The sequence below is a fragment of the Camelus bactrianus genome, chromosome 21 (genome assembly GCF_048773025.1).
Source record: "Camelus bactrianus isolate YW-2024 breed Bactrian camel chromosome 21, ASM4877302v1, whole genome shotgun sequence".
NCBI classification, from domain to species: Eukaryota; Metazoa; Chordata; class Mammalia; order Artiodactyla; family Camelidae; genus Camelus; species Camelus bactrianus.
Genome location: NC_133559.1, coordinates 10,244,328 through 10,268,912, shown reverse-complemented (window position 1 = coordinate 10,268,912; position 24,585 = coordinate 10,244,328). Strand labels below are relative to the sequence as shown.

The 24,585-nt window shown below is 40.7% G+C and overlaps 3 protein-coding genes across 3 annotated transcripts; all 3 read left to right on the top strand.

The window, feature by feature from the left end:
• The first annotated feature begins 979 nt into the window (after positions 1–979).
• Positions 980–1,924, top strand: LOC105069577 (olfactory receptor 6N2-like). The gene has a single exon (XM_010955722.2). It carries the CDS (start codon positions 980–982, stop codon positions 1,922–1,924), a length of 945 nt encoding a protein of 314 aa, XP_010954024.2.
• A 7,432-nt stretch (positions 1,925–9,356) lies between these two features.
• Positions 9,357–10,301, top strand: LOC105069576 (olfactory receptor 6N2-like). The gene has a single exon (XM_010955721.2). It carries the CDS (start codon positions 9,357–9,359, stop codon positions 10,299–10,301), a length of 945 nt encoding a protein of 314 aa, XP_010954023.2.
• A 6,506-nt stretch (positions 10,302–16,807) lies between these two features.
• LOC105069489 (olfactory receptor 6N2) lies at positions 16,808–17,761 on the top strand. The gene has a single exon (XM_010955606.2). The coding sequence runs from the start codon at positions 16,808–16,810 to the stop codon at positions 17,759–17,761; it is 954 nt and encodes a 317-aa protein (XP_010953908.1).
• Positions 17,762–24,585: the final 6,824 nt, after the last annotated feature.

Sequence of the window (24,585 nt, the reverse complement as noted above, 5' to 3'; positions counted from 1 at the left end):
CATACATTCATTGTCACATTCTCTTTCACTGTGAGCTACCACAATGTCCTATATACATTTCCCTGTGCTACACAATACAATCTTGTTTAGCCCATATACATTTTCAATGATTTTTAGGAAACTATACATTTTCTGTGTTGTAAGAGTCTTAGGAAACATCAGTTCAAATCTTTTTATTTTAGAGAAAGAGAAGTTGCGTTTATATACGGAGAAGGTGCTCAGCCCACTGTGCGTCGCCAGCTAGTGACCAGCAAGCTCACAAAGCCAAATCCCTGACTTAAATGAAGGCTTAAAAAAATACTACAGAAAGCTTCTTGCTTGGGTGTTCTGACGTCATGGTTTTCCTCCTTGAGAATTCCTGGTGCCTTTCTCTTTTGGAGATTACCTTTCAAAAGAGTGACACTCAAGTAAATTGTCATCAGGCACTAGGGACCTGAGATTTCAGGAACTGTTCTCAGAGATTTTGCATTTCTTTTATTTCCCATCTATTTTTCTTTGACTCCTTCGAAGAACAGTCTATAAACTTTAGAGGAGGTTCCTGGCCTCAGCAGTCACTTTTAAGGGATGATTTATCTCTTTTCCATAGCCCGATATTGCTGGTTATTTAATCTTTGGAAAGTACAGGAAGGGTAGAGGTAGGAATTTTCCTGTCTCTCCTGTTTCCTGATGGTGGAGTAGGGAAGAAATTCAGTTGCCTGAGTCTCCGGAGCATAACATTATAACACAGAGGACTGAACTGGCACCAGGAGCCTTGGTTTCTAGTGCCAGCCCTGTCAACAACAGATCTTATGATACGGGTCCAACCATTTGTGCCTTCAGGACTGCAGTTCCTCTACTGCAAAGTGAGGAGCACGGGTTAAAGTTAAGTTCCTTTCAGGTGCTCATTTTCAGTGTTCATGGCACTAGGAACATTTTTGGAATAGAGGAAGAAATCCTGACATTGTTAATTTTCTGTCTTTACCCCTTGTTCCCAGGAATCATGGATCATGTCAATCACACGGGGACCCAAAGTTTCATCCTTGCGGGTTTCGCTACCACTGGAACCCTGCGACCTCTTGCTTTCTTGGGGACACTGTGCGTCTATCTCCTCACCCTGGCAGGCAACTTGTTCATCATTGTCCTGGTGCGGGCAGATTCGGGACTGTCCACGCCCATGTACTTCTTCGTCAGTGTCCTCTCCTTCCTGGAACTCTGGTACGTCAGCACCACCGTGCCCACGCTGCTGAACACCTTGCTCCATGGGCACTCGCCCATCCCGTCGGCCGTGTGCTTTGTCCAGCTCTATGTCTTCCATTCCTTGGGCATGACTGAGTGCTACCTGTTGGGTGTCATGGCGCTGGACCGCTACCTCGCCATCTGTCGCCCACTCCACTACCATGCGCTCATGAGCAGGCAGGTACAGTTATGGCTGGCAGGGGCCACTTGGGTGGCTGGCTTCTCAGCTGCACTTGTGCCAGCCAGCCTCACAGCCACTCTGCCCTTCTGTTTGACAGAGGTGGCCCATTATTTCTGTGACCTGGTGCCACTAATGAGGTTAGCGTGTGTGGACACAAGCTGGCATCATCGGGTCCATGGGGCAGTGATTGGTGTGGCCACTGGGTGCAACTTTGTGCTCATTTTAGGACTGTATGGGGGCATCCTGAGAGCTGTGCTGAAGCTGCCCTTAGCTGCCAGCCGTGCCAAGGCCTTTTCCACCTGCTCCTCCCACGTGACTGTGGTGGCACTGTTTTATGCGTCTGCCTTCACAGTTTATGTGGGCTTCCCCGGCAGTCACCCTGAGGGCACAGACAAGCATGTTGCCTTAGTGTATGCCCTTCTCACTCCTTTCCTCAACCCCATCATCTATACCCTTCGCAACAAGGAGGTGAAGGAGGCCATAAGGAGGATCAGTGTCAGGATTAGGACTATTCTGAAGGAACCCTGATAATCTCTATTGCTATAGCCCCGGTTCTTGGTAACTAGAGGCATCGACCAGCTGGTTAGTCAATCACTGGGCCAGAGTTCAAGTAAATGGAAAATAAATCAATCAGATCATTTGTCAATATGCCGCAGACACTCACCCAAGAAGACATAGTCCAGGATTAATCAGAGTTGGAACATGTAGAGAGAAAGGAGGTACGTCTTTGGTTCCATCCCAATCTAATGGGGGAGAAATGCCATAAAGGAGGACAAAGACAGAGACACCATCTAAGTCTAAATGTTTTTCCTATACTTCTGACTTACAGAGAAAGTACAATATTGAGAGAAAGAAGATAATCTAAAGCTGAAAGTCGGGTCTTTTGTCAAGATAAGATTCCAGGGGAAAGGCTGAAAAGGTGGAAAACAAAGTTGGCAAAAAGGAGATTAAAATTATAACTTGTGCAAGTTTCAGATGTGAAGCAGGAAGCCATGGGCAGAAAGGGTATCAGGGGGAAACCCAGTGATCTGGGGTTATCATGTGATCAAATGCAGCTCCGTGGAGGGGAGGACGATTGTATCGGGCAGGAGGCTAGAAGCTGGAGATAATAAATTACTGTTTAATGTAGCAAGAACAAAGTATTGGAAATGGGGGTGCTGTCTGAGTTCTCTTCTAATACTATAGAATATACCTTAGAAGGGAGCTGGAACCATATTAAATAAATACATTAAAAAAATAAAAGAAAGGAAGGAAAACCAAGCAGCAAACAGAGCGACAGAAAGCTTTGCAAGCAGACATGTACAAAGTAGAAAACAGACTGAGATAAAAAGTAGAGACGGGGACCTGGAAGTGATCCCATCCTGTCTCAGCTCCCCCACCGCTTCTTCTGCCGAGCAAAGTTTGAAAATTACTGCTCAGATTGGAAACTTCTGTACTTTAGTAATGTGTGCACTGAAGATCTAATACCTGCCAAAGGGAGTCATTAATATTATGGGGACAGACAGGACCAGAATCTTGGCAGAGACTAGCCACTGTATGGGTTTTAAATATTCTCCATTTTTCTTTCTTACGTAAGTAACTGCTAAAAAAATCAAACCAATTTTTTTGCGTGTATATTTCTGCCCTATGCCAGAACAGTGACAGCTGCTTTCAAATGTATTTTTTTTTTTTTTTTTTAGTTTTAGTTTTTGCCCCTTTCACTTTTCAAATGTATTTTTTATTTGATCTTCATAATATCCCTTTGAGGGAGGAAGAATCATCTCAATGTCTACGTGGTGAAATTAGGAAGATTACTGCTCTTGCTGTAAAGAAATATGGAATCAACCCCAGATCCACTCCCGTGGGCTGGGTGACCTTGGCAAGACCTCCTCAGCCTCATTCTTTCCATCTGCCAAGTGAGAGTAAGGAGAGAGAGACTGCTCGCATACCTTCCTGATAGGGGAGTTTTGATTCTCTGATTGCAACACTTCGTAAAAAAGGCAGGATCTGAACTAGACCAGGATGGGTAAGATCTGAATATCCAGAACAGAGAAGGGGAGGTGTTGGTCCAAATCCGAGTTATACTGTTTTTGACTATGTGGTCCTGGACAAAATATAAAATAACTTCTTTCTGACCTCAATTTTACCTTCCTTTAACAAAATTCTCTAACAATTCTAGAGTTTAAATGAAATAATACATGCTAAGTGTTTAATACATATTAGCCTTATAAATCCCAGAGTCAGGGCAGTGCAGTGGATTAGAACATGGATTTTGATGCCTGTCTGCCTGGGTTCGAATATTAATTCTACCATTTAATTGCTGTGTGACCTTAAGTAATGCACCTAACTTTCCTGTGCCTCAGGTTCCTGATCTGTAAAATGAGGACATAGTAGAAACTTAAACACTATATAAATGTCAGTTATTACTATTTCAAACATTTTCCACATACATTTCTGCAGCGGGAATGTCTTTCCTTGAGAAAGCTTAGTTTCACACCTATCTCACATTTTCATTATGTGTAAAGTCAGCAGAGTTGGTACTTCTCCTAGTAAAGCTTCTCCTTTTGATCCAGTGTCCACAGTCAACTTTGCCTAACTCGGGACGTCCTCCAGTCTTTCTTGAAGTCTATGCTCTCTCCCTCAGTGCAGTGCTCCATTCTGCTAGCCTGCTAAGTCTATCACTTTTGAGCTCTGATCTGTTCTCTCCTCTCTTACCTACCTCATTTCACACAGACAGCTCTTTTGGCAGGAATGGTTGTGGGCACTCCCTGTGGGGGGGGCAACCCCCCCCCCCCAAAACCTGCTGGAACCTGCTGTTCTTTGCAGTGGCTTGCATCACATTAATTAACAGCCTTGTGGGTCCCCTCTCTGTGGGTCCCATCTCTGTGGGTCCATCTCTGTGGGTCCCATCTCTGTGGGTCTATACTGCGTGGTGAGCCTGGGGACTTACAGTCCTGTTTGGGAGACATCACTTATTAACTAACAATAACAATTCAATGCAGCACCATTGCTTTCTGGCACAGTGCTTGGTGAATGAATAAATCAATGAATGAACTCTAAAGAGTCAAATGAGTGTGATAGAGTTTTAAATGCCCCTCTTACAACCCCACCAGGAGATAAACTTTTTCTTAGGTTTTTCATAGCTCCAAAATCCCCTTCCTTTCATTTTACTATCTTCCCTTCTGCAGCCCCCCTCAGGTCTCTTCCCTTTAAAATATAAAGTCTAGATCCTTAGTGCAGTGTTTCCCAATGGCTAGAAATAACAGCGGTGCTGAGTAACTGACTCCCGACCACTAACAGATGCCCTTCGAATGCTCCTATCAGTCCTGAGGGAGTCCCTGGACTGGTTCCCTCTGCAGTAAGGGTTCACCCTCTTACTTTCTGTTCACCTAAGTGTTCTCTCAGAGTATTACTGTGTTTCTTACGTGCACTGATGTGAAAAAAGTGTTACAGAAGTAATGTCTTAGGCCCAAGGGAAGGTCTAATTTTGGCCACTCCTCCCCTAGTGACATCTGGATAATGACTGTGACAGGAGAGACAATGAGAACAAGCCAGGACTAAAATATCCCACAATCAGGCCATTCGCTCTGTACTGCGTTAAGCCTAATGTTCCACCACGAGGAGTTTACACAGTTTGTTGTCTAAGTGCAAATCCATTAGGAGGTGTTGTCAATAGCTACTGTAAGACATCGGGCTTAATAAAGCAAAGTCTTCTGGGGCAAACAAGGACATATGATCACAGCACATCACTGAACTTTTTTTTTTTTTAATAATAAATTTCTTTTATTCAGCAAACAATACACCTAAAGGACTCAAAACTCAAAGCAATCTAAAAGTATTTACATACAGAAGTCTTGCTACTCCAACTTCTCAACCTTTCTGCTCCTTTCTAGTCTTCACTCCACCTTGACAGGAGAACACTTTACTAGTGTTTCTCTATGCAAAACCCGGCATAAGGATATTTTGTAATCCCCCATTCTTAAGCATAAGGCCCCATATTGTACACTTTTTTTCTATCTTTGCTTTTATTTTCTTAACAAGATATCTTGGCGATCTTTCCATTTTCTTTTAAAGAGTGCTTTTTTTTTTTTAATTGCTCCATAGTACTCCATTGTGTTTTTGATTTGACTAATCCTCTGTTGAAGGACTCTCGAGTTGCTCTAGTCTTTGACTATTAAATACAAAGCTAGAATGAATAGCCTTGTGTATAATCACTTCATATATGTGCATGCACCTTCCCAGGAGTGGGATTCCTGGGTCATGCTGCAAATGCACGTGTAATTTGGGTATTCTCAAAAAAAATATTTTTTCTTTAAAAATAAATAAAATTACTTATTTATCTTAAAAAAAATTCTCTAAAAGGATTATACCATTTAGTTTTCCCACCAGCGATGGATGAAAGTGTGTTTTCAAATAGCATCCTCTATAAAGTATGTTTGCAAACTCTTGGACTTTTGTAAATATGAAAATTGAGAAACAGTATCTCACAGTTTTAAGTTTCAAATTTATCTCATTGTGTAGGAGGTTGAAATTTTTTATTACGTTTGAAAAATTTATATTTTTATATAATTGGCTAATTTGAGGGTCTGTCTCCCAAACACTACAGTAAATATTTTAAGGGAAAGGATTGTGTTTTATGCATCTCATTTTCCCAGTTCCTAGTATAGTGTCTGGGCATAGAAAAATGTTTAAAAAAATGTATTAAATTAAGGAATAAATGAGTGGCCGTGTTTTCCCATATTCCTCAGACTATTTTAGCTATACTTGTTACAATTTTTCTAACCTCTAAACCATAATTTTAAGAATGTATTACATAGAAATATAGCACAGAAAATGTGTAGATGAATAAAAATTTAAAATCACTTATAATGCTATTGCTTTAAAACAGTTATTCATCTGCTCACTTCTAATTTCTAATAAACATACACTTTTTTCAAATATTAGCAATGATACTATGAATTTTTGAACACACTTATTTTTTTTTTCACTTATGTTTTAAACATGTATAATTTTAGATGTCATCTTTCTCCCCAAATCATCAATTACTTGATGGAGGCGTGAAGTCTTGTTTCTTTCTCTCGTTCCATCCCTAATACAGAAAAAATGTTAAGGTGAGTACTTGATGCTGAGAGGTGATGACGTGAAAGAGAAGACACAACTTTCCTGGCTAGGAAGGCTTCCGGCTCTGTAGCATGCATCTCTGATTTCTGCACTGCTGACTCTGGATGGTGTCTATGAGTCCTGTGCTCAGGTATTTATATCACTTGGGTAGCCTTCTAATCTAGTCAGTTAGTGCCAAGACACTCAGATATGCAGCTGGACACTACGAGTGAAGAAGCAAGTTTGTTTTGGAGCCTGCCTCACAGAGAGGAAATACGGGAATACCAATGGCGTGTGAATATAGAGAGAACTAAAAATAACTCTGAGCACAGCATGGTTATTCATTTGCAGAGTCTAGACAGATGGCTAATCTATACAGAGCGACAAAAAAAAGGAGAGAAACAAAGCGTCCCTTGGTGTCTGGGACTGCGGAGGATGCAGTAATTTAGTCAAAGGTGGTTCCCACTGTCCATCCTGGAGAGAGGTCAGGTATTGCAGATGAAGTGGGATGTAGGCTCAGTGCTGGTTGAGACTGATGGAGACTCTCTGATTGTCCAAATACTTGAGTTTTTTTTCCCCTTAATGAGACTCTTCAAATCCTGCAGTTACATTAGTAATCTCAGAAGCAAATGTCGTGTCTTTTTTTTTTCTTTTACTTAAAAATCTCCAGCTCCCACAGAAGCTTCTGCAGTTGGCGCTCAGAAAATTCCATGATTTCTTCCATCTCAGTGTTGATGTTTTATGGTTACCTCTTTATCTTAAGTTTAATTTAACGAGTGTATTGTCCTCACACTTGATTCTGGAAAAAAAGGTACATTTGGATCTATGAATGATTCAGATGCATTACTTCCAATAGACAAACATTTTTGTTCTACTATTTTTCTGGATTCCCTGTCCATCCAAATACATGCTCTCAGATAGAGTGCTCAGCTGAGGTTAGAGCTCAGGGGCTAATCTCAAGACCTGTGATAAAAATATTAAGGATGTGGATATAAATAAAAGTTATTATAAAAAAGTAAATAAGCTTCATGAGAAAGCCCTGGGTAATGATAATAGTGGTGGTGATAAAAGTAATGATAGTAATACTGGAAATGCAGGCTTAGAACAGTGCAGCTGGAGCAGAGCATTAGGGATTCAATAAACAATGACTGAACCAATGAATAGATGATCGAGGACGTGATGAAGGAAGAGATAGTGGTGGGAGTAATGGAGGTGGAGATGCTCAGCACAGAAGTGATAATGGTACCCATGTTGACTGTGTTTATATAGTGATGAGGTTAGGTAATCAGAAAAGGAAGCTGGATAAGAAATCTTCTTGCAAGGAGAATTAAAAAAAAAAAAAGAAACTCACTTCTGGGGCGCTCAATGGGTGACTCTCACTGTGTGCACAAGTTTTTGTGAGATGGCTTGTCTCTTCCCATAGAATGCTGTATGAAACTTGCAAAAAGTTCTGGTGGCCCAGGGGAGGCAAATTCCCTGAGGCTGGATTCCAGATCCCAACGATCAGGGTTGCAGAGTTTAGAGAATTCATTTGAGAAATAGAGCTTCTCTGCTTTGCCCAACATCCTGTCCCAGAGGAAACCCTACTAAAAACTAGTCACTCCCATCAACCCTAGGGAACCCAGCGAAGAGCCCGGGGAAGCCAGCATTTCCAGAAACATGAGCTATAAGTAGGGACGTGTACTGGAGGTAAAAAGGACACTGAAAAAGAAGCCAAGAGACTTAATGCCATCAAAACAGGTAGAGGTCAGGGATGGTGTAGCAGAGGTGAGAGGATCTGAAGAGGACCAAGAGAGGGCTTTGGCCTTTCCGGGAAGAGGCCTATTGGATGTGTGGGAAGAAAACTCTTGGCACATTAGTGTAGTTCACTTATTTCCAACCTCATCCCCCAAAACATGTTTCAGTGGCTTTAGAAAAACACAGCCTACCAGAGCTGTAAGGGGCTCTATAGGTTATCTATTTAAACTTTTTTCATTTTAGACAAGAGCAAGGTGAGATGAAGACAGGAGAAACGGTCAGGCTTAATGTTCACTTTGAGTTAGTGGCAAAGCAAGTTTAGAAAGTCGGTTCCCAAAGGGAATGTGTTTTATCTTATATTGCAGCCCTTCTAGACTGACACCAGAGGGTCCTGACTTCATCAGTTCACACACACACACACACACACACACACACACACACGCCCCTCAGAGACTTCCTAGTACATAATTCCCTTTGGGAATGTCTTCTCAAAATACACTGTGTTTACTCATTGATTCTTCATGCTGCCCTATCATTCTGAGCTTTGACGAACTCTTTCCAGCGTATTCACATTTCTTTCTTCTCCCACCTCTTCCTCCTTCAGGCTTTATTGGGAACATTCCTGACTTCCAGAGAGGCTCGCTGAAAGGAAGTTAGCAGTCGCATTTTAGGAAGGATTTGTCACCCTTTTCCATGGTTAAGTACAGCTGGTTGTTGGGTACAGGGGATGTGGTACACATGGGTGCTGCAATCGTGGGACATTCCATTTGGACTATAAGAGGATGAGCATGAGAATTCTCCTATCTCTTCTGTTTCCTGGTGGGGTGTGTGGGGCAATATTCTGGAGCTTGAGACGCTGGAGTCACATTCTACACAATCAGAAAAGTACTGAGATGTGCAGAATCAGGAAGCCTGGACTCCATTCTGACTCTATCAGCAACAGACCGTGATGTTATGCAAATCACTTCTGCCCTCTGGCCTTCAATTCCTGTTTTGAAAAGTGAGGGGACTTGGAGGACTTGGTTTGATAATATGTAAATAATTTTCAGGGTCATACATTCTCTACTTTTGGTCCTGGGAAAATGTCTCAAGAAGAATCCTGAAGTAGTTTACCTTCCGTCTTTACCCCTTGTTCCCAGGAATCATGGATCATGTCAATCACACCGGGATCCAGAATTTCATTCTTGCGGGTTTCACTACCACTGGAACCCTGCGACCTCTTGCTTTCTTGGGGACACTGTGCGTCTATCTCCTCACCCTGGCAGGCAACTTGTTCATCATTGTCCTGGTGCGGGCAGATTCGGGACTGTCCACGCCCATGTACTTCTTCGTCAGTGTCCTCTCCTTCCTGGAACTCTGGTACGTCAGCACCACCGTGCCCACGCTGCTGAACACCTTGCTCCATGGGCACTCGCCCATCCCGTCGGCCGTGTGCTTTGTCCAGCTCTATGTCTTCCATTCCTTGGGCATGACTGAGTGCTACCTGTTGGGTGTCATGGCGCTGGACCGCTACCTCGCCATCTGTCGCCCACTCCACTACCATGCGCTCATGAGCAGGCAGGTACAGTTATGGCTGGCAGGGGCCACTTGGGTGGCTGGCTTCTCAGCTGCACTTGTGCCAGCCAGCCTCACAGCCACTCTGCCCTTCTGTTTGACAGAGGTGGCCCATTATTTCTGTGACCTGGGACCACTAATGAGGTTAGCGTGTGTGGACACAGGCTGGAATGTCCAAGTCCATATTGTCGTGATTGGCATTATCAACGCATGCAATCTTGTGCTCATTTTAGGACTGTATGGGGGCATCCTGAGAGCTGTGCTGAAGCTGCCCTCAGCTGCCAGCCGTGCCAAGGCCTTTTCCACCTGCTCCTCCCACGTGACTGTGGTGGCACTGTTCTTTGGCTCTGCCTTCATTGTCTACGTGGGGCCACCTGAGAGTCGACCTGAGGGCGCAGACAAGCTTATTGCCCTGGTGTATACTTTTCTTACTCCCTTTCTCAACCCCATTATTTATACTCTTCGTAACAAGGAAGTGAGGGAGGCTGTCGGGAGGGTCACACAAAGGATTAGGGCTTTGTCGAAGGGACCCTGAGGATCAAGTCGTAGGCCATTCATTCAGTAAGGGTGGGTTTTAGTTGGTTTGTCAGTCAGCTAATCAAATAATTTGTCAAACACACTGCGTGTACCAGCTTAAATGGATTGAGTCTTGGATTGGGACAAATTGGGAAACTTGTCAAAGGAGGAGAAATATGACTTCTGAATCCATATCTATCTAATATGGGTGAAAGATCACATAAGCCAAAAAAAATCAAATAATGAGGATGCAAATGAAAAGATTTAGGTAGCCTTAGAACTTGGAGAGAGAGAGAGCTGTGTTTAAAAGAATTTGGAAGAGCCAAAGCTGACTGTGGGACTTTGCTCAAGATGGGATTCCTGGAGAGGCACTGAGAAAGTAGTAAATGAGGTTAGCAGAAAGGAAAATAAAAGAGCTCTTTGGGTAAATGTTTAGGTGTTGATTGGCGAGTCATGGGAAGAGGGTTCATGAGAGTGCGGTGTTCAGTGTTTCTGGGTGATCCCACCGTAAAGAATGTTTGAAGCTGGATTTGAGAAGTCACTTTCTAATTGGGAAGTCAGGGGGTTAGGAATGAGGATACTGCATGTGCTGATGGTTAAAATGAGCTATAGAAATATATCCTGCTCTTTGAATTTGAAACCATCAGTTAGTCAGCCAGGTCCCCTGAGTGTAAAACTAGCTCTGGGAACCAAGGGGGAGATACACAAAGAGACACAATGTTTGTTTTTCAAGAACTTACAGCTTTGTTTTGAGGAGTCATTTGTCTTCTCTCCCTCTTTCTCTTTCAAACACACACCCCCCACACACACACACCAGCAGAAACAAATTTATTAATATCAAGAAATAGACTTTTCCACTTTACTTTATGTATATCTTGGTGGTGGGAGGTCATGGGAAGAGGAGGGAAGGATTGGCACAAAGGGAATGAGAAAAGCAAAAATTTCATGGAAGTTTATTCTGACATTTTCCCTGAGCCTCAGATTTTAGAATCCTAATAACCTGGGCCCTCAGGTGGCACTTTTCTGGAAGTTCTCTTCCAATCAGACATGAAACTGCAGTGTCCCCCTTGGAGATTCCTCGTCTCAGGGTAACATGGCCACAGCTATATTGAAAATACAAAAAGAAAATTCCTTTAAAAAAGAATTCTTCTGGGCAGCATTGTTTTAAATGATAGAGTAAACAAGTTTTGGGTTTCCTGTTTTTGCCTAACGATGTTGAAATACTTTATTTCTATTGTGAGGATGACTTGGTGTTTATTTTAACTTATTTTACTGGAATGAAACAACAATAAAATTACAAATTAAAAAAGACTTCCTTATCCTGATAAAGGACACTCTTTAAAATCATGCAGCAGACCTAATAGTGATGTGTGAAAAGTAGTTCTTTTAAGATCAAGAACAAAACAAGATTAGTGGATAATAACAACTTCTAGTCAACACTTTATAGGAGGTACTACTGGCTATTGCAGCAGATAAGAAAAAAAAAAGAAAACAAACAAACAAACAAAAAACAAAACCAACAAAGAAGTTAAACTTATAAATGCTAGAAAAAAATTATAATTATTTTTAGATGACGTTCTTATTTATATTGGGACATAGATAACCACAGATAAATTATTAGAATTAATATGGTTGACCAGCTTGCTAGATACTACTCTGTAAAAAAATTGTTATTATTGTATAACAATAATAATCATAAAATATAATTAAAGAGACAATAAAACACTTAACAAAAGATGTTCAAGACTTTTTTGGGAAATTCTGATAAATTTATATTTAAAGTCATTAAACAGCACTTTCATATAAATGATGAGATAAAACACATTCATGGATGGGATGTGAATATTAGAAAAATGTGTCTTCTCCTTGACTTGACCGAGTAATAAAATAAAATCTCATACAAAATTCAAAAAGTGGTGTTCATGGAATTTGACCATCTTTCCCAAGGTCAAGAATAGCCATGACATTTAAGAAAAAGAAAGAGATTTTATGCGGCATATTAGGGTGATTGGGGTTTCCACCAGGTATCAAGTGAGTCATACTTATAAAATAATTTAGTTATACTCAGTGGCCTATGAAGGTGACAATAATAGAAGAAATTATCATTTAAGCCTTGATTTATATGCTAAAGAATTATTTTGAATGTAACGTTTTTCTCTACTGGCCTTTTAGAAACAGAACTAAAATGGGCCACGAGGGAGTGTATTATCCACATGAGAAGCTGAAAAATATTCAAAGTTTGGAATCCCAAACAGAAGCTTATAGGGGGCCTGCCTGTCACAGCTTATAGAAATTTCCACATCATGCTCTGCTTAAAAATTGCCTAAAGAATGAAAAAAAAAAAAATTCTTTTTTAGATTCCTGCAAACTTGGACAGAAGGGAGGGAGAAAGTCAATGTGATTATTGCTTTAGAAATTAAAAGCTGCTCTGAAGTTTTATAATTTTCCTTTAGGAAAACAAAATTTAAGCTCCTTGTGTGTGTAGGGGGATCAGATAAATCCAAAATGACTAACTACAAAGACAAGTTATGACCCCTTTTCGTACTGGGTATGATTTCTGACATCCCAGACTCTACCATGTAATCTTTTATAGCTCATGACAAAGATGGAAGTTTATGTTTTATGTACATAATGAAAATGAACAGCAATGCAGTCCTGTTTCTTTCCCTCAATTCGTAGAAACAAAACAGCTGTGATCTGTGCTTACGGGGGTCTCCCAGGCAGAGTCAGCATTAATCTTATCAAAGGACTTTGCTTCAATTTGATAAGTATGCACAATTGTCTAGTTTCTAAGGGCTCATAAAGTTGTATTCTTATGTTTCTTCTATTAAAGATAATCAAGGGATTTATAAAAGAGTTTCTAAACGAATTTTGAGGTCCAAGTGATGGCTTTACAGTTTCCTTTCAATTATAGTTTACTTCCTTCTTAATAGGCTGGCTGTTCTGCTGTTTTTATTTTCCTTCCTCAAAAGGGGGCTTGGAAGGCATTTCCACTGTAATCACTGCTCCCATCACGGTTTGTCAACGTTACCTCTGCCATCAACAAGTCCTATAAAGGGCACTGCCTTCCATTTCGGAGTGAGAGGGTACACGGTGGACATGGCTTTCTAAAAGCCTGTATTTGTTGATTGTTGAAGCCCACGTAAGAGAAAATTTATAGAAGAACATCTCTCAGTTCTACATTCACCTGAGATTTTTTTGCAAGATGAATACTTTCTGAGATAGGAAAAGAAATCTTTTCAGGGATCACAAGAAACGGAAGTAGTTTCAAAACATCAGAGTCAGAGAAATGTCATGTTTTCGGAGCCAGAGTCCAAGAGTCTGTGTTAAGAAGTCACTGGGGGTGGGGAGAGGGGTGGATGCTGAGGAAGGAGTGATAAAATAGCAAGCATTTGGGAAAAGACTCTCCGAGCCCACCTGACAGAAGACAGACTTGGTCCCTATCCAAGTGCGCTCTCAGAAGCCTAGCCTACGCTTGATTCTCTTCTGCTCCTGGGGCTGTAGGTCTCTCCCTTGCCTGTGCCCCTCGTGGCCTGAAACAGTCAAGGTTAGACCTGGGGATTCTATCCCATGGGGCTAGAACCTGCTGAAGAGGAGAAAAGTCTCCTAGACCCAGTCTCCATCACCCACATATATCTGAGCCAAGCAAGACAAAAGCAGGGACTGAATGATGTGCAGTGGCTGGTACGTGATCTGGGGATCTGAACGGTGGGACCTACGATAAAGGATTTGAATACATAATATTTTGAAGTTAGAGAGTTGGTTTAGTGGAAAGATGACTTAAATAACTAGAACTTGGAATGTCCAATTTTAAGAATCATAAAGTATCAGGTTTAGAAGGAACTTTAAAGTTTACCTTGTACACTGTCTGCCCATGTGATACTTAAATTCACTCTACAAACAAGAGGTTGGCTAATGGCTACTTTGAAAATGTTAAGAGTCAGGAAGTCACCCTGTGTGCTGCCCCAGACCAGCTGTGTCCTGGCTTGGATGGAATAGAGTTTCTCAGAGAATCATTCATGACACAGGAACTGTAACTAAGAAGATCTAATGAGATATTGTATCAACACAGGAACAGCTGTATGTGAAAAGCTTCACCTAGAGAAAGCTGAAACAGGCTGTCAAATTAGGGGGGTTAAAGACACTTGGTGATGTAACAGCGTAAGATCTGAGGTCCTGAGTTGTCCTAAAATTATTCCATTTTCTAAGAACTCACTTGACTTACACATACAGTTAATGCCAAAAAAGCTAATTTTTTGAAAGATAAAACATTATCAGTAACAATTACCAATACATAAAAGATCAAAATGTTTCTCAAATTTAATTCTTCTGAGTGAGTGAAAGTAATGATCAATTCTTCAATAGGGTTAGAGCAAGGGACGCAAGACAAAATGTGAGATGCTAAGTTTATTTAGAGATATTAGGCTTGAGATGCCAAGAGGACAAAAAGGATGTGTTCAGATGCAGTTAAAAAGTATGACAAATTTAGTCTATAAAAAATTCAAGTATATTCAAGAAACATTAATTGAATTCACAATGTGATGCTTATTTTTCTAGGCATTGGTAGAGGGATATACAACAATAAAATGCTACATTTACTCTCAAAGATCTTACCAGTTTATGGGGAAGACAGACTCATTATCATGGTATTATAGTATGTTAAGTGGACACTGTAAACATTCTGAGGACATAGGAAAAGGAGTAAATAACATTTTCTGGGGGATTCAGGAAAGGCTTCACCAAAGAGCCAACATTTGACCTCATTTTGAAGGATGAGAAGCAGTGACCAGGTGGAGAAAAGAGGATGAGAGATAAACTGGAAGCAAATGGTTAGGAAGAGCAAAGGTACCAGATGCCAATCAAGCAAAGATTTCTGTTTTAGCATGTTTGTCCCCTGTAATTAGAGATGTGAGCATACAATTCCTTTAGAATAGAAGAGATTCAAGAAGAATGCCTTAAACACTAATTGCTTTGAATTAATTTACCATTTAAAAATATCAAACACAGAAGTTAATTTCCATTACAAGACATTTGTGTTTGGGAGCCATGCTTGGATTTGGATGTGTGGTATGAGTTGAAGGGAGAGTACTGAGGTGGAGGCCAACTAATTTTTAAATAACTGTTAATTATTTTGATTAAACAATTGGTTTTTATTGAACACCTTTAATGTAACAGCCATTATGCCAAATATTAGGGTTGCAAAAATAAGTGAGAGACTGTAGCTTGTCAGTACTTGGTGGCTAGAATTTGGACAGTCCTCTCCAAATGCAGTGTGACCTACACAGGGTATGGTGTGACTGACACTGCCTAATATTTTTATGAATTTAAAATCACATTGTTTAGGGTTTTTGGTCGTTGTTGTGACGGTTTCTTTTCTTTCTCTTTCTTTTCTTTTTGCACCTGCTTCACTTCGTGCTTGAGAACAATTAGAATGTCTGGTACTTTTTTTCTATGAAATATCACCAGCCCCACTGTATATTTCTCACCTATAATTGTCTTTTCTGAAAATGCAGGATTTACATGAATTGCCACTTTATCATGTCCATTTTTCAGTCTACATTCTCTCACCACTCATCTTTCTATCAGCAACATCCACAAGGCAAATTCACACCTTCATCTCTGAGCCTGAGGTTAGAAGAGTTAAGTATCAGTGATGTATTAAAAATCTGCATCTGATTATGTCATTGGGATAAGAGCCCAAATCACTGGGCGAGCTTTTCCAGTTGCCTGACCACACAGAGGAACATACTCGAGGGCTTGCTCCCCTAAGAAGCCTTTCTCAGTCATCCTGGTCTGAGAAACGGCCTCTTCCTTAGCACCCGAGTGCTCTGTACCTCACAGGATCAAGATAGAGCAGATTGTTGTGTCTGTTTCCCCAGGAGGTTGAACATTTTCTGGTGGCAGGGGTTATACCTTGTTTAATTCTGCATTCCTTATGTCTGGCACATGTGGATCTAATAAATGTTTACAGAGCTTAACTGAACAAGTAGAAAAGACTGGCCACTGAATTGATCTCATGGACAGAATTTGCCCTTTGAGACTTGACTGAAGGAAAAACGATGACCTACTGAGGGGGAATAGAATGCTTGGGGAAGGTGACATAGTAAAGAGAGAAAAAGCAGGGAGTTAGAGTGCATAAGGTCACATTCTGTTTCTGCGTCATGGTGTCTACATGAGATAGAAAAGCTTTATAATCTCTCTTTTCTCTCTGTTTCTAAATTTTATCTTCTGTAACATAGATACAACAGGTAGAATAATAATAGGTTCTTATCTCATTGGATGTGTGAAAATTAAGTAAAATATTGAATGCAAAACATTTGTAAAAATGCTCGCTGCATGGTGAGTGCTAAGAATTAGCTATTAGTATTTTTAGGGTAGTATAAATAGTAGAAGTAGGTAGTAGTAACTAAATTTCTGTCTTTGAATTAAAAAAAAAAACAGTAAAGAGAAATAAAGTTTTGAATTGAATTTTGCAGTTGCCTCAGTCCAGTTTTTTTCTGCTTTCCTTCCCCACCTCAGCCTCCCATGGAGCCACACAACCATTCAAGCCTGGCTGAATTTGTGCTCCTCGGCTTCCCCAGCGTGGGGCGTGCCAGGGGCTGGCTTTTTGTCCTGCTGCTGTTGGCCTACCTGTTCACTATCTGTGGCAACATGCTCATCTTCTTAGTCATAAGGCTGGACGCAGCCCTACACACACCCATGTACCACTTTGTCAGTATTCTCTCCTTCCTGGAGCTGTGGTATACAGCCACCACCATCCCCAAGATGCTAGCTAATCTTCTCAGTGATAAGAAGACCATTTCTTTTTCAGGATGCCTCCTTCAGACCTACTTCTTCCACTCCCTAGGGGCCTCTGAATGCTACCTTCTTACAGCAATGGCCTATGACCGATACCTGGCCATCTGCCGGCCCCTCCACTATCCTGCAATTATGACGCCCATGCTCTGTGCCAGGATGGCTGCTGGTTGTTGGACTTGTGGCTTTCTGTGTCCCATTTCTGAAGTCATCCTGGTGTCCCAGCTCCCTTTCTGTGGTTACAATGAAATCCAACACATCTTCTGTGACTTTCCACCACTTCTGAGCCTAGCCTGCAAGGACACATCCACTAATGTTCTGGTGGACTTTGCCATCAATGCCTTCATCATCCTTGTCACCTTCCTCTTTATCATGGTGTCTTATGGGAGAATCATCGGGGCTGTACTGAAGATAAAAACAACAGCAGGAAGAAAGAAGGCCTTCTCCACATGTGCCTCCCATCTTACTGTGGTCCTCATCTTCTTTGGGAGCATCATTTTCATGTATGTGCGGCTAAAGAAGAGCTACTCACTGAACCTTGATCGGACGCTTGCTGTAGTCTACTCTGTACTAACACCACTGGTCAACCCAGTCATCTACAGTCTTCGTAACAAGGAACTCATTAAGGCCATTAAGAGAACCATCTTTCGGAAGGGAGAGAGAGCTAGCTCCACTCACCACTGACTTTCTACCAAGGTCCTTCCTCCATGTCAATGTTGATCTCATAAAAATTCTAGGTACCTTTGTCCTAATCTTGAATAATCTTCCCATCATCACACATGCGATGAATCCCATCTCCTCTTACCTTCTCAAAGACTTTATTTCTTTAGGTTTTCTTCTATTTCCTACATCTTTATGCATTTTTTTTTCACTTGAACAGTGCTTTCAGCATCTGAGAAAACTTTAGTATCTCCATTCTTAAAAACAAACATACACATTTCCTTGGTCACACATTTCCAGCCAGCTAGAGGTTTATTTCTCTGTTCCTTTTACATATCAAACTTCTCAATATGATTAATGGCACAATCTATCTCCTGTTCTTCACTTCCTACTCACTTTTTAATCCATCTGTCTGGCTTTGGATCAGACCTTCCAACCAATATTTTGCCAATGTCATTAATGACTTCCATAGTGCCAAAACCACTAGACCCTTTTTGTCTTTCCTCTTTCTTGAACTCCTATCTCTTAATTTTTCTCTTATTTTTCTAATTGGTCTTTATTAGTCTTCTTTGTCCTGTAGCAGGATCTTCCTAGATGCTCAGAGTTATTCTTATGGATCTAAATTCCATTCCTATCTATGCCAACAACTCTTGAATTTATATCTCCAAACCAGAACCCTTTTCTGAGCTTTAGAATTATACACCCAGATGCCTCTTCACAATCCTACCGGGGTGTATCCTAGGGATTTAAAACTTAAGATGTCAAAAATGAAGATATATTTTCTTCCCAGGCCCTGCAAGAGTTCTTTTGAGGTTGTAATTTTCTGTTCTTTGAATGTTTGATAAAGCTCACAGTAAATCTGCAGTTTTCCTATCTTGAAAGCTTGATGCTTTTGGTTCCCTGTGCTTGAGCCAGAAAATTTCAAATAATTTACTTCACTTCTTGTTCTTCCACCCCTACGACTAATTCATTATTAACATGCCAATCCTTATTCAAAGTCTATTCTCAAATCTGTTTTTTCCTCTTTCCCTTTAGTGTTACTGTCTTGGTGTACATCTCCAACATTTCTCAATGGATAGATACATTAATATATATTCACTCTCTTTGCCTCTACTCTTGTTCCATTCTAATATACTTTTCACCTAAAACCAAAGTGATATATTTTTAAACTAAATTGAATGTGCCATCCTCTAAAAGCACGAAAGATTCCCAATTGCACTTAAGATGAAACCCAAAGCCACATCACACCTTCCTCTCTAACGCTGACTCCCACCTTTCTCCATCAGCTCACTCTTGTCTAACCGCGTTATCGCTTTTTGAGTTCTCCCAATGCATTAAGATCTGTATTGAGATCTGTATGGCTCCAGGAACCTTGCATTGCTCCTCCCAACACCTGCAATAGTTCAGTTGGCTCACTCCTTCTCATTGGATGACTTTCTGTTCAAGTGTCACTTTCAAATGACATTATCTTTTAAAGGACTTCTGAATATCCAGACTACTTTATGCTACTTATTTTTTTCTTTTGAATTATTAGTTTTCTTTCAAAATGTGTATCAAAATTTATATGTGTATGCACATTTGTGTATATGTATGTATGGGTAGATATAGGTACAATCTGTCATTTTTTTCCTACTAGTCTATAAAATATGTTTAGTCTAAAATCATGTCAGTTTTGTTACTTGATATATGTACCTCCAGAATCTGGCAAGTATCTAAACATGGTTACATTCAATAAAAATGTAATAAATGAGAAAATACAATGAAGTTTACCCACTCTTATCACTGACGTATTTTGATCTTTAGTGATTCCGTCCTGATTGCAATCACTAGGGGAGCTCTCTCTCTTCCTATTTACTAATGGCTGAGAAAGGTAACATCTTCCTTCTCTCTCTTACAGATCCTCCATTTAACATATTTAATGTAAATGTTCATTGGAAACAGGAAGCAAAAGGAGTTAGAAATTATAGAAGGAAAAACTCAACATTCTTTGAGCCTGATTTGTAGTTTAAAAACAAAACTATTTGATCCTGTAAAAAATCGACTACACTCCAAGTAAATAATGTACTATGTGTGTGTGTGTGTCCTTGGCCCCATGATCCTTTTATTATGCAAAACCTACAACTGGGTAAAGGAATGCAAAATGTACATGCTAGATGATAGACTGCCAATTTAATCGATTTTTAATACACACAGAGAATTATACAAAACATAAATGTACAACACTCCCCACTGAATATTCTTCCTACTTATTTTCACACCCCATATAACCAGCTTGCCAAAGAAACTCAGTGCAGCCATACATGAGTCTGCCCACTCCCCCCTTGAGAGGGTCCCATTACTTAATAAATTCTCAACTACTTTCCCGATCTCTTTGTCTCATCCCTAAATTCTTTCTGCAATGAGACAAGAACCTACTCTCTGGTAACATATGAAGGTTTAGAAACCTGAATAAATCTACTCTGATTAAATAAATAAAATTCCTAGTTAAAAATCTATCCATAACAACCAAGGAATAAAATAACACTTAGAGTCAAAAATTAAATTATCACTTAAAATCTACCCACAGTGAACAAGGAAACAAATACTCTCACAACTCAGTTTCATAGAAAGGAAAATCTTCAAGGAATACATTAGGAGGGAGAGAAGGAAACATTTGTATCAACAATCTTGAAGGCATGAATGGGACTGGGAAAGCGAAGAATTATTAAAGATTTTCAAAGGGGATATAATTTATAAACACATGTTTTGCATTCTCATCACATTTCATCATTGTTACGTTCCTATGAGGAAAGCAGTGTCTTCTTCATGCGAAACATGGGAACTCAAACACTCAGTTAGGTGGCCAATGTCAACAAATGGCTGGAGGAGCAGTTGGGATGGAAATCCAAGAGCCTGCGACCGGGCTCTTCTCAGAGCAGGATAACAGGAGAGTAAAGAGGAAGCTCTGTGTGGAAGGGAAACAAAACTGCCGTAGACACGAGCAGCAGGCAGGGTTAGGAGCCTTGACAGCATCTCGGTCCCCAGCCTGACTCTGTCCCAACTCTCTCAGGCTCCAGAAAGGCTAGTCACAGTTTAGAAACATGCTCTCATAACTGGAAGGTGTACGCTTTCTCCCAGGTCTCACAGCTCAGGAACCCGTTTGAACCTAGAGCTCCCACACCAGCTGTTTTTTGCTAAACGCAATCATTGCCCTGAGAGATGATCTGTCTTAATTTGGATTATAGTTATGACTGTAGTGAACTAACGGGTGATGAAGGACCATTGGCTAATGAACTTCTTGTATGAGAGCTTTCCGTCCTGAGAGAGCACTTTAACAACCCCAGGAGGTCTGCTCCGAGGCCCAGGGGCTTCTGTCTCTATAAGGACCCTATCAGGAACATAGGTCAGGGGAGAGGAATCTTGCATGGTTTGACTTACTCCCACAGGTTCCATCAAAGTACTGAACTCCAAGTCTTCCAGGCCCCAGGAGTACGTGGATGTAACATAGTAAGTAAGATGTAGGAAGTGAGCAGAGAGTTTTTTCCCAAGTCCAGACTCTGAGCAGTGGCTGAGCTGTCAAAGTCAGGCCCTGCAGAGCCTTCCCACCATCAAGCTCTGGGTAAGAACTTCGTCAATAAGGCACTTCTATCATTATGTTACTTTTTAGTCTGAGCCCTGGGAAGAAACTTAGGGCATTCAGAAATAGGGAGAGGTGGAAAGTAATTGGGGTTCATAGGACATATTCAAAATGCAAAAAACTATTAAAACACACACATGGATATTCTGCTTTCCAAATGTTACAGGAAAGAGTCTGGGCTCAGAATTAACAAACTGGCTATGTTTTGATTTGTGTGATCTTGAGAAAGTCATCTTTCCTTTCTGGATTCCAGCTTTTTCCTTTGCAAAATGCAGACATAGAACAAGGTGATCTCTATAATTCATCGCCCTCCTAACTCCCAGCTCTTTGGTCCTATGCCTAAATACTTTGGGGCTATGGATAATGAAACTGTGGGAAAGAAAATAGAATGCAATGGATTTGTTCTAAAAGCTTTTTCTTTTTTTTTTTTTTTTTTAGAGTAAGGGGAATAAAATATGATTGCAAAGGACTGAAGTAAGATAGATGCTAATTTATGCATGTGGTAGGTTTTGTAAGAGCTCTGACTCCAACATCAGGAGACCAATTGGAGGGAATGAGTAACTGGGAAGCTAAGGAGCTGTACAGGTCTTCTTAATTATCATAATTTTTCATTAGCCACCACAGCTACGCTGCATCAGGCATTGTGCTGAGCACCTGGAGGACAGGGTATTATAGGAGATTTCTTTAATTTCAGAAATCTCACAGAGAGTTGCTTTGGGATGATAACATATATGCATGAAAAACCATTGTAGACAGGACATAACTAGAGGAAAAGTGAGGAAGTACTACTGGGAATTTAGAGGCAGGAATGGTCGGTGTTCACCTGAATGGTCGAGGCAAAAAAGGAGGGGACTTGAGCCAGAAAATGATTTATGTATCTGTGGACTGACTTCGGATAAAGTGTATTCTAGAGAGGATGTACGCTGCCAACAACAGAGTCAAGGATCTTTTGACAGTGATAAGTGACAACAAAAATAATGTTTAAAATTATGAATCTGTACTAGATAAATGGGGTTTTTCCATACAGCAAAACTAAGAATAGTGGGCGACACTCAGATTCCAGGTCAATGGAAGGAAGTTGTTTAACAAACTGAAGTATCTTAACAAAGGGAAGGAAGTGTGGTGCAGGGGCAGGGGCCTTCTGGCGCCCTCAGTCCAAGCAGAGGCTTGATGCCCACTGGTGGGGGTGGTGGTGCCCATGGCATGGACTCCTTCATGGATGGGAAGATCTGAGTTGTCATGGGTTTGAATCAAAATGAAAAACATAAGGACAATGTAAAGTTTGGTGCAGACTGTTTCTTTTTATTTTGACATTTCAGTTTTCCTTTTTTGGTCGTTGTTAAAAGAGCTTTCATTTTTATAAATTGATGGGGATCTCCAATATATTAAAAATATCCTTAGTAATCCAATGAAATCCAAAATTATGGAGGTCCCTAGAGGGGGTGGTAGTTCCTAATGCTTCTTCCAACACTGACTCAGCATGTCTCGGTGCTGGAAACTTAACTGCAATAATAATTTGAAATGATGAAAGGAAATGAACAACAACGTAAGGGGAAAAGCATGAGTGTTTTTTGCCTTACTGAGTGGGATGTGAAGGAAATGGTCACAATCTCTGAGAATTGTGAACTGGGGAGTTAAGAAAGTTCAGAGGTGCTAGTTTTCAGTGGGAAATAATGGTTGACCTGGTCATAGTGACTTTGATTTCCCAGGCAGAGGGTCTCCAGGGAGTGATTAACAGCCTGTCATCCGTGGGCAATGACACGATGTATAACTCAAGAGTAAGTCTTTGAGTCACGTGGAAACCTTACCTTCCAAGAAAAGAAAGGACAAGATATTGGCTTCTGACATTCAGCCTTGAGGCCAGCCCCCTGTGTATATCTGAAAGTTGAGTTAAAGGTCTCTAGAAAACTCAACTGTGAGTGGGTTGGGAGACCAGGGATGGAGAGCGGCAGCTCCAGGAAGGGTGCTTTGTATTTATATTTAGAGAAGTATTGTAAAACATTTAGGGGAAAAAAGGATCTGAGTTGGATAACAATTCTGAGGTAATCTTTTATAGGAGGCACACCTGCACCCAAGATTTCAGGGAGGTAGAAGGCAGAATTGGGCAGTGGACAAGCATAGATTTGAAATGAGGAAAACAAAGTCAAAGGGGAAATCTCTGCTATTAAAATCATTCTGCTGAAGCACCACAGCATCACTGCTGAAGAGCTCCACCCAGAAGTAGTCCTTGAGCATCTTAGTAGAGAAGCAGCCTATGTTAATTCTTGGAATGAGAAAGATTTTGATATGAGGTGGTCATGCTGCCTGGGTTTAGACAAAAGTGTAGCTGAAACAGGCAGAGTAAATACTATTAATTTGGATGGAATTAGAGGGGCCTGAGAGGGAAGAAATTATAAGAAGTTTGAAGGGCAGAATGAAGAGACTGTGGATGCCTTTTATAACACTTTGCTTTTACACAAATATTCCCTTGTGCCTAGAATACTTGTTTTTACTTCTTCTGCCTCAAAAATTCTGGTACTTTTTTTTCACTTCAAATAAAAATTATGTCTTCTGTGTCTTCCTGATCTCCACTTCCAGCCCATGGCTCATTTACTGCTCTTCTAACTCCTACCATGTGTGCAAATTAGCATTTACCTTACTGAATTTGCTTATTCATTTGACAGATATTTATTGAATTGTTATCATGCTCCAGACACAACCGTTGGGACTTGAAATACATCAGTGAACCAAACTATAATAAAAAAGTTCCCTGCTCTCATGGAGTTTACATTCTCACAGAGGAGAGAAACAATAAATAATTGGGATAATAAATAAGTGCATTATTTTATAATGTGTTAAAAGATGATAAATAGCATGGAAATTTTATAAGTAGAGTAAGGGAAGGTGATGTCAGTGTAGGATGCGGATGTGGGGAAGGAGGCAGACTGCAGCCCTATTTAGGGTGGTCCAGGAAGGGCCAGCTGGGACAGAGAGATCTGAGCAAAAGCTTGGAATAAATGAAAGAGATATCCAAGTGTGTATTTGGTGGGAAAAAAATTCTAGGAAAAGAAAACAATGGCAAGAAAGGCTGCAAAATGTCAAGTTGCTGAGGAGGTTTGAGCAGTGGGAAAGCAAGACCTGATTTAATAATTTAAAAGGAAAGTTCTGGTTGCTGCATCAAGATTAGGCTATTGATGGACAAATACAAGGAAGAAGATCTCTTAGGAGTCAATTACAGTAACAGAGGTGAGAG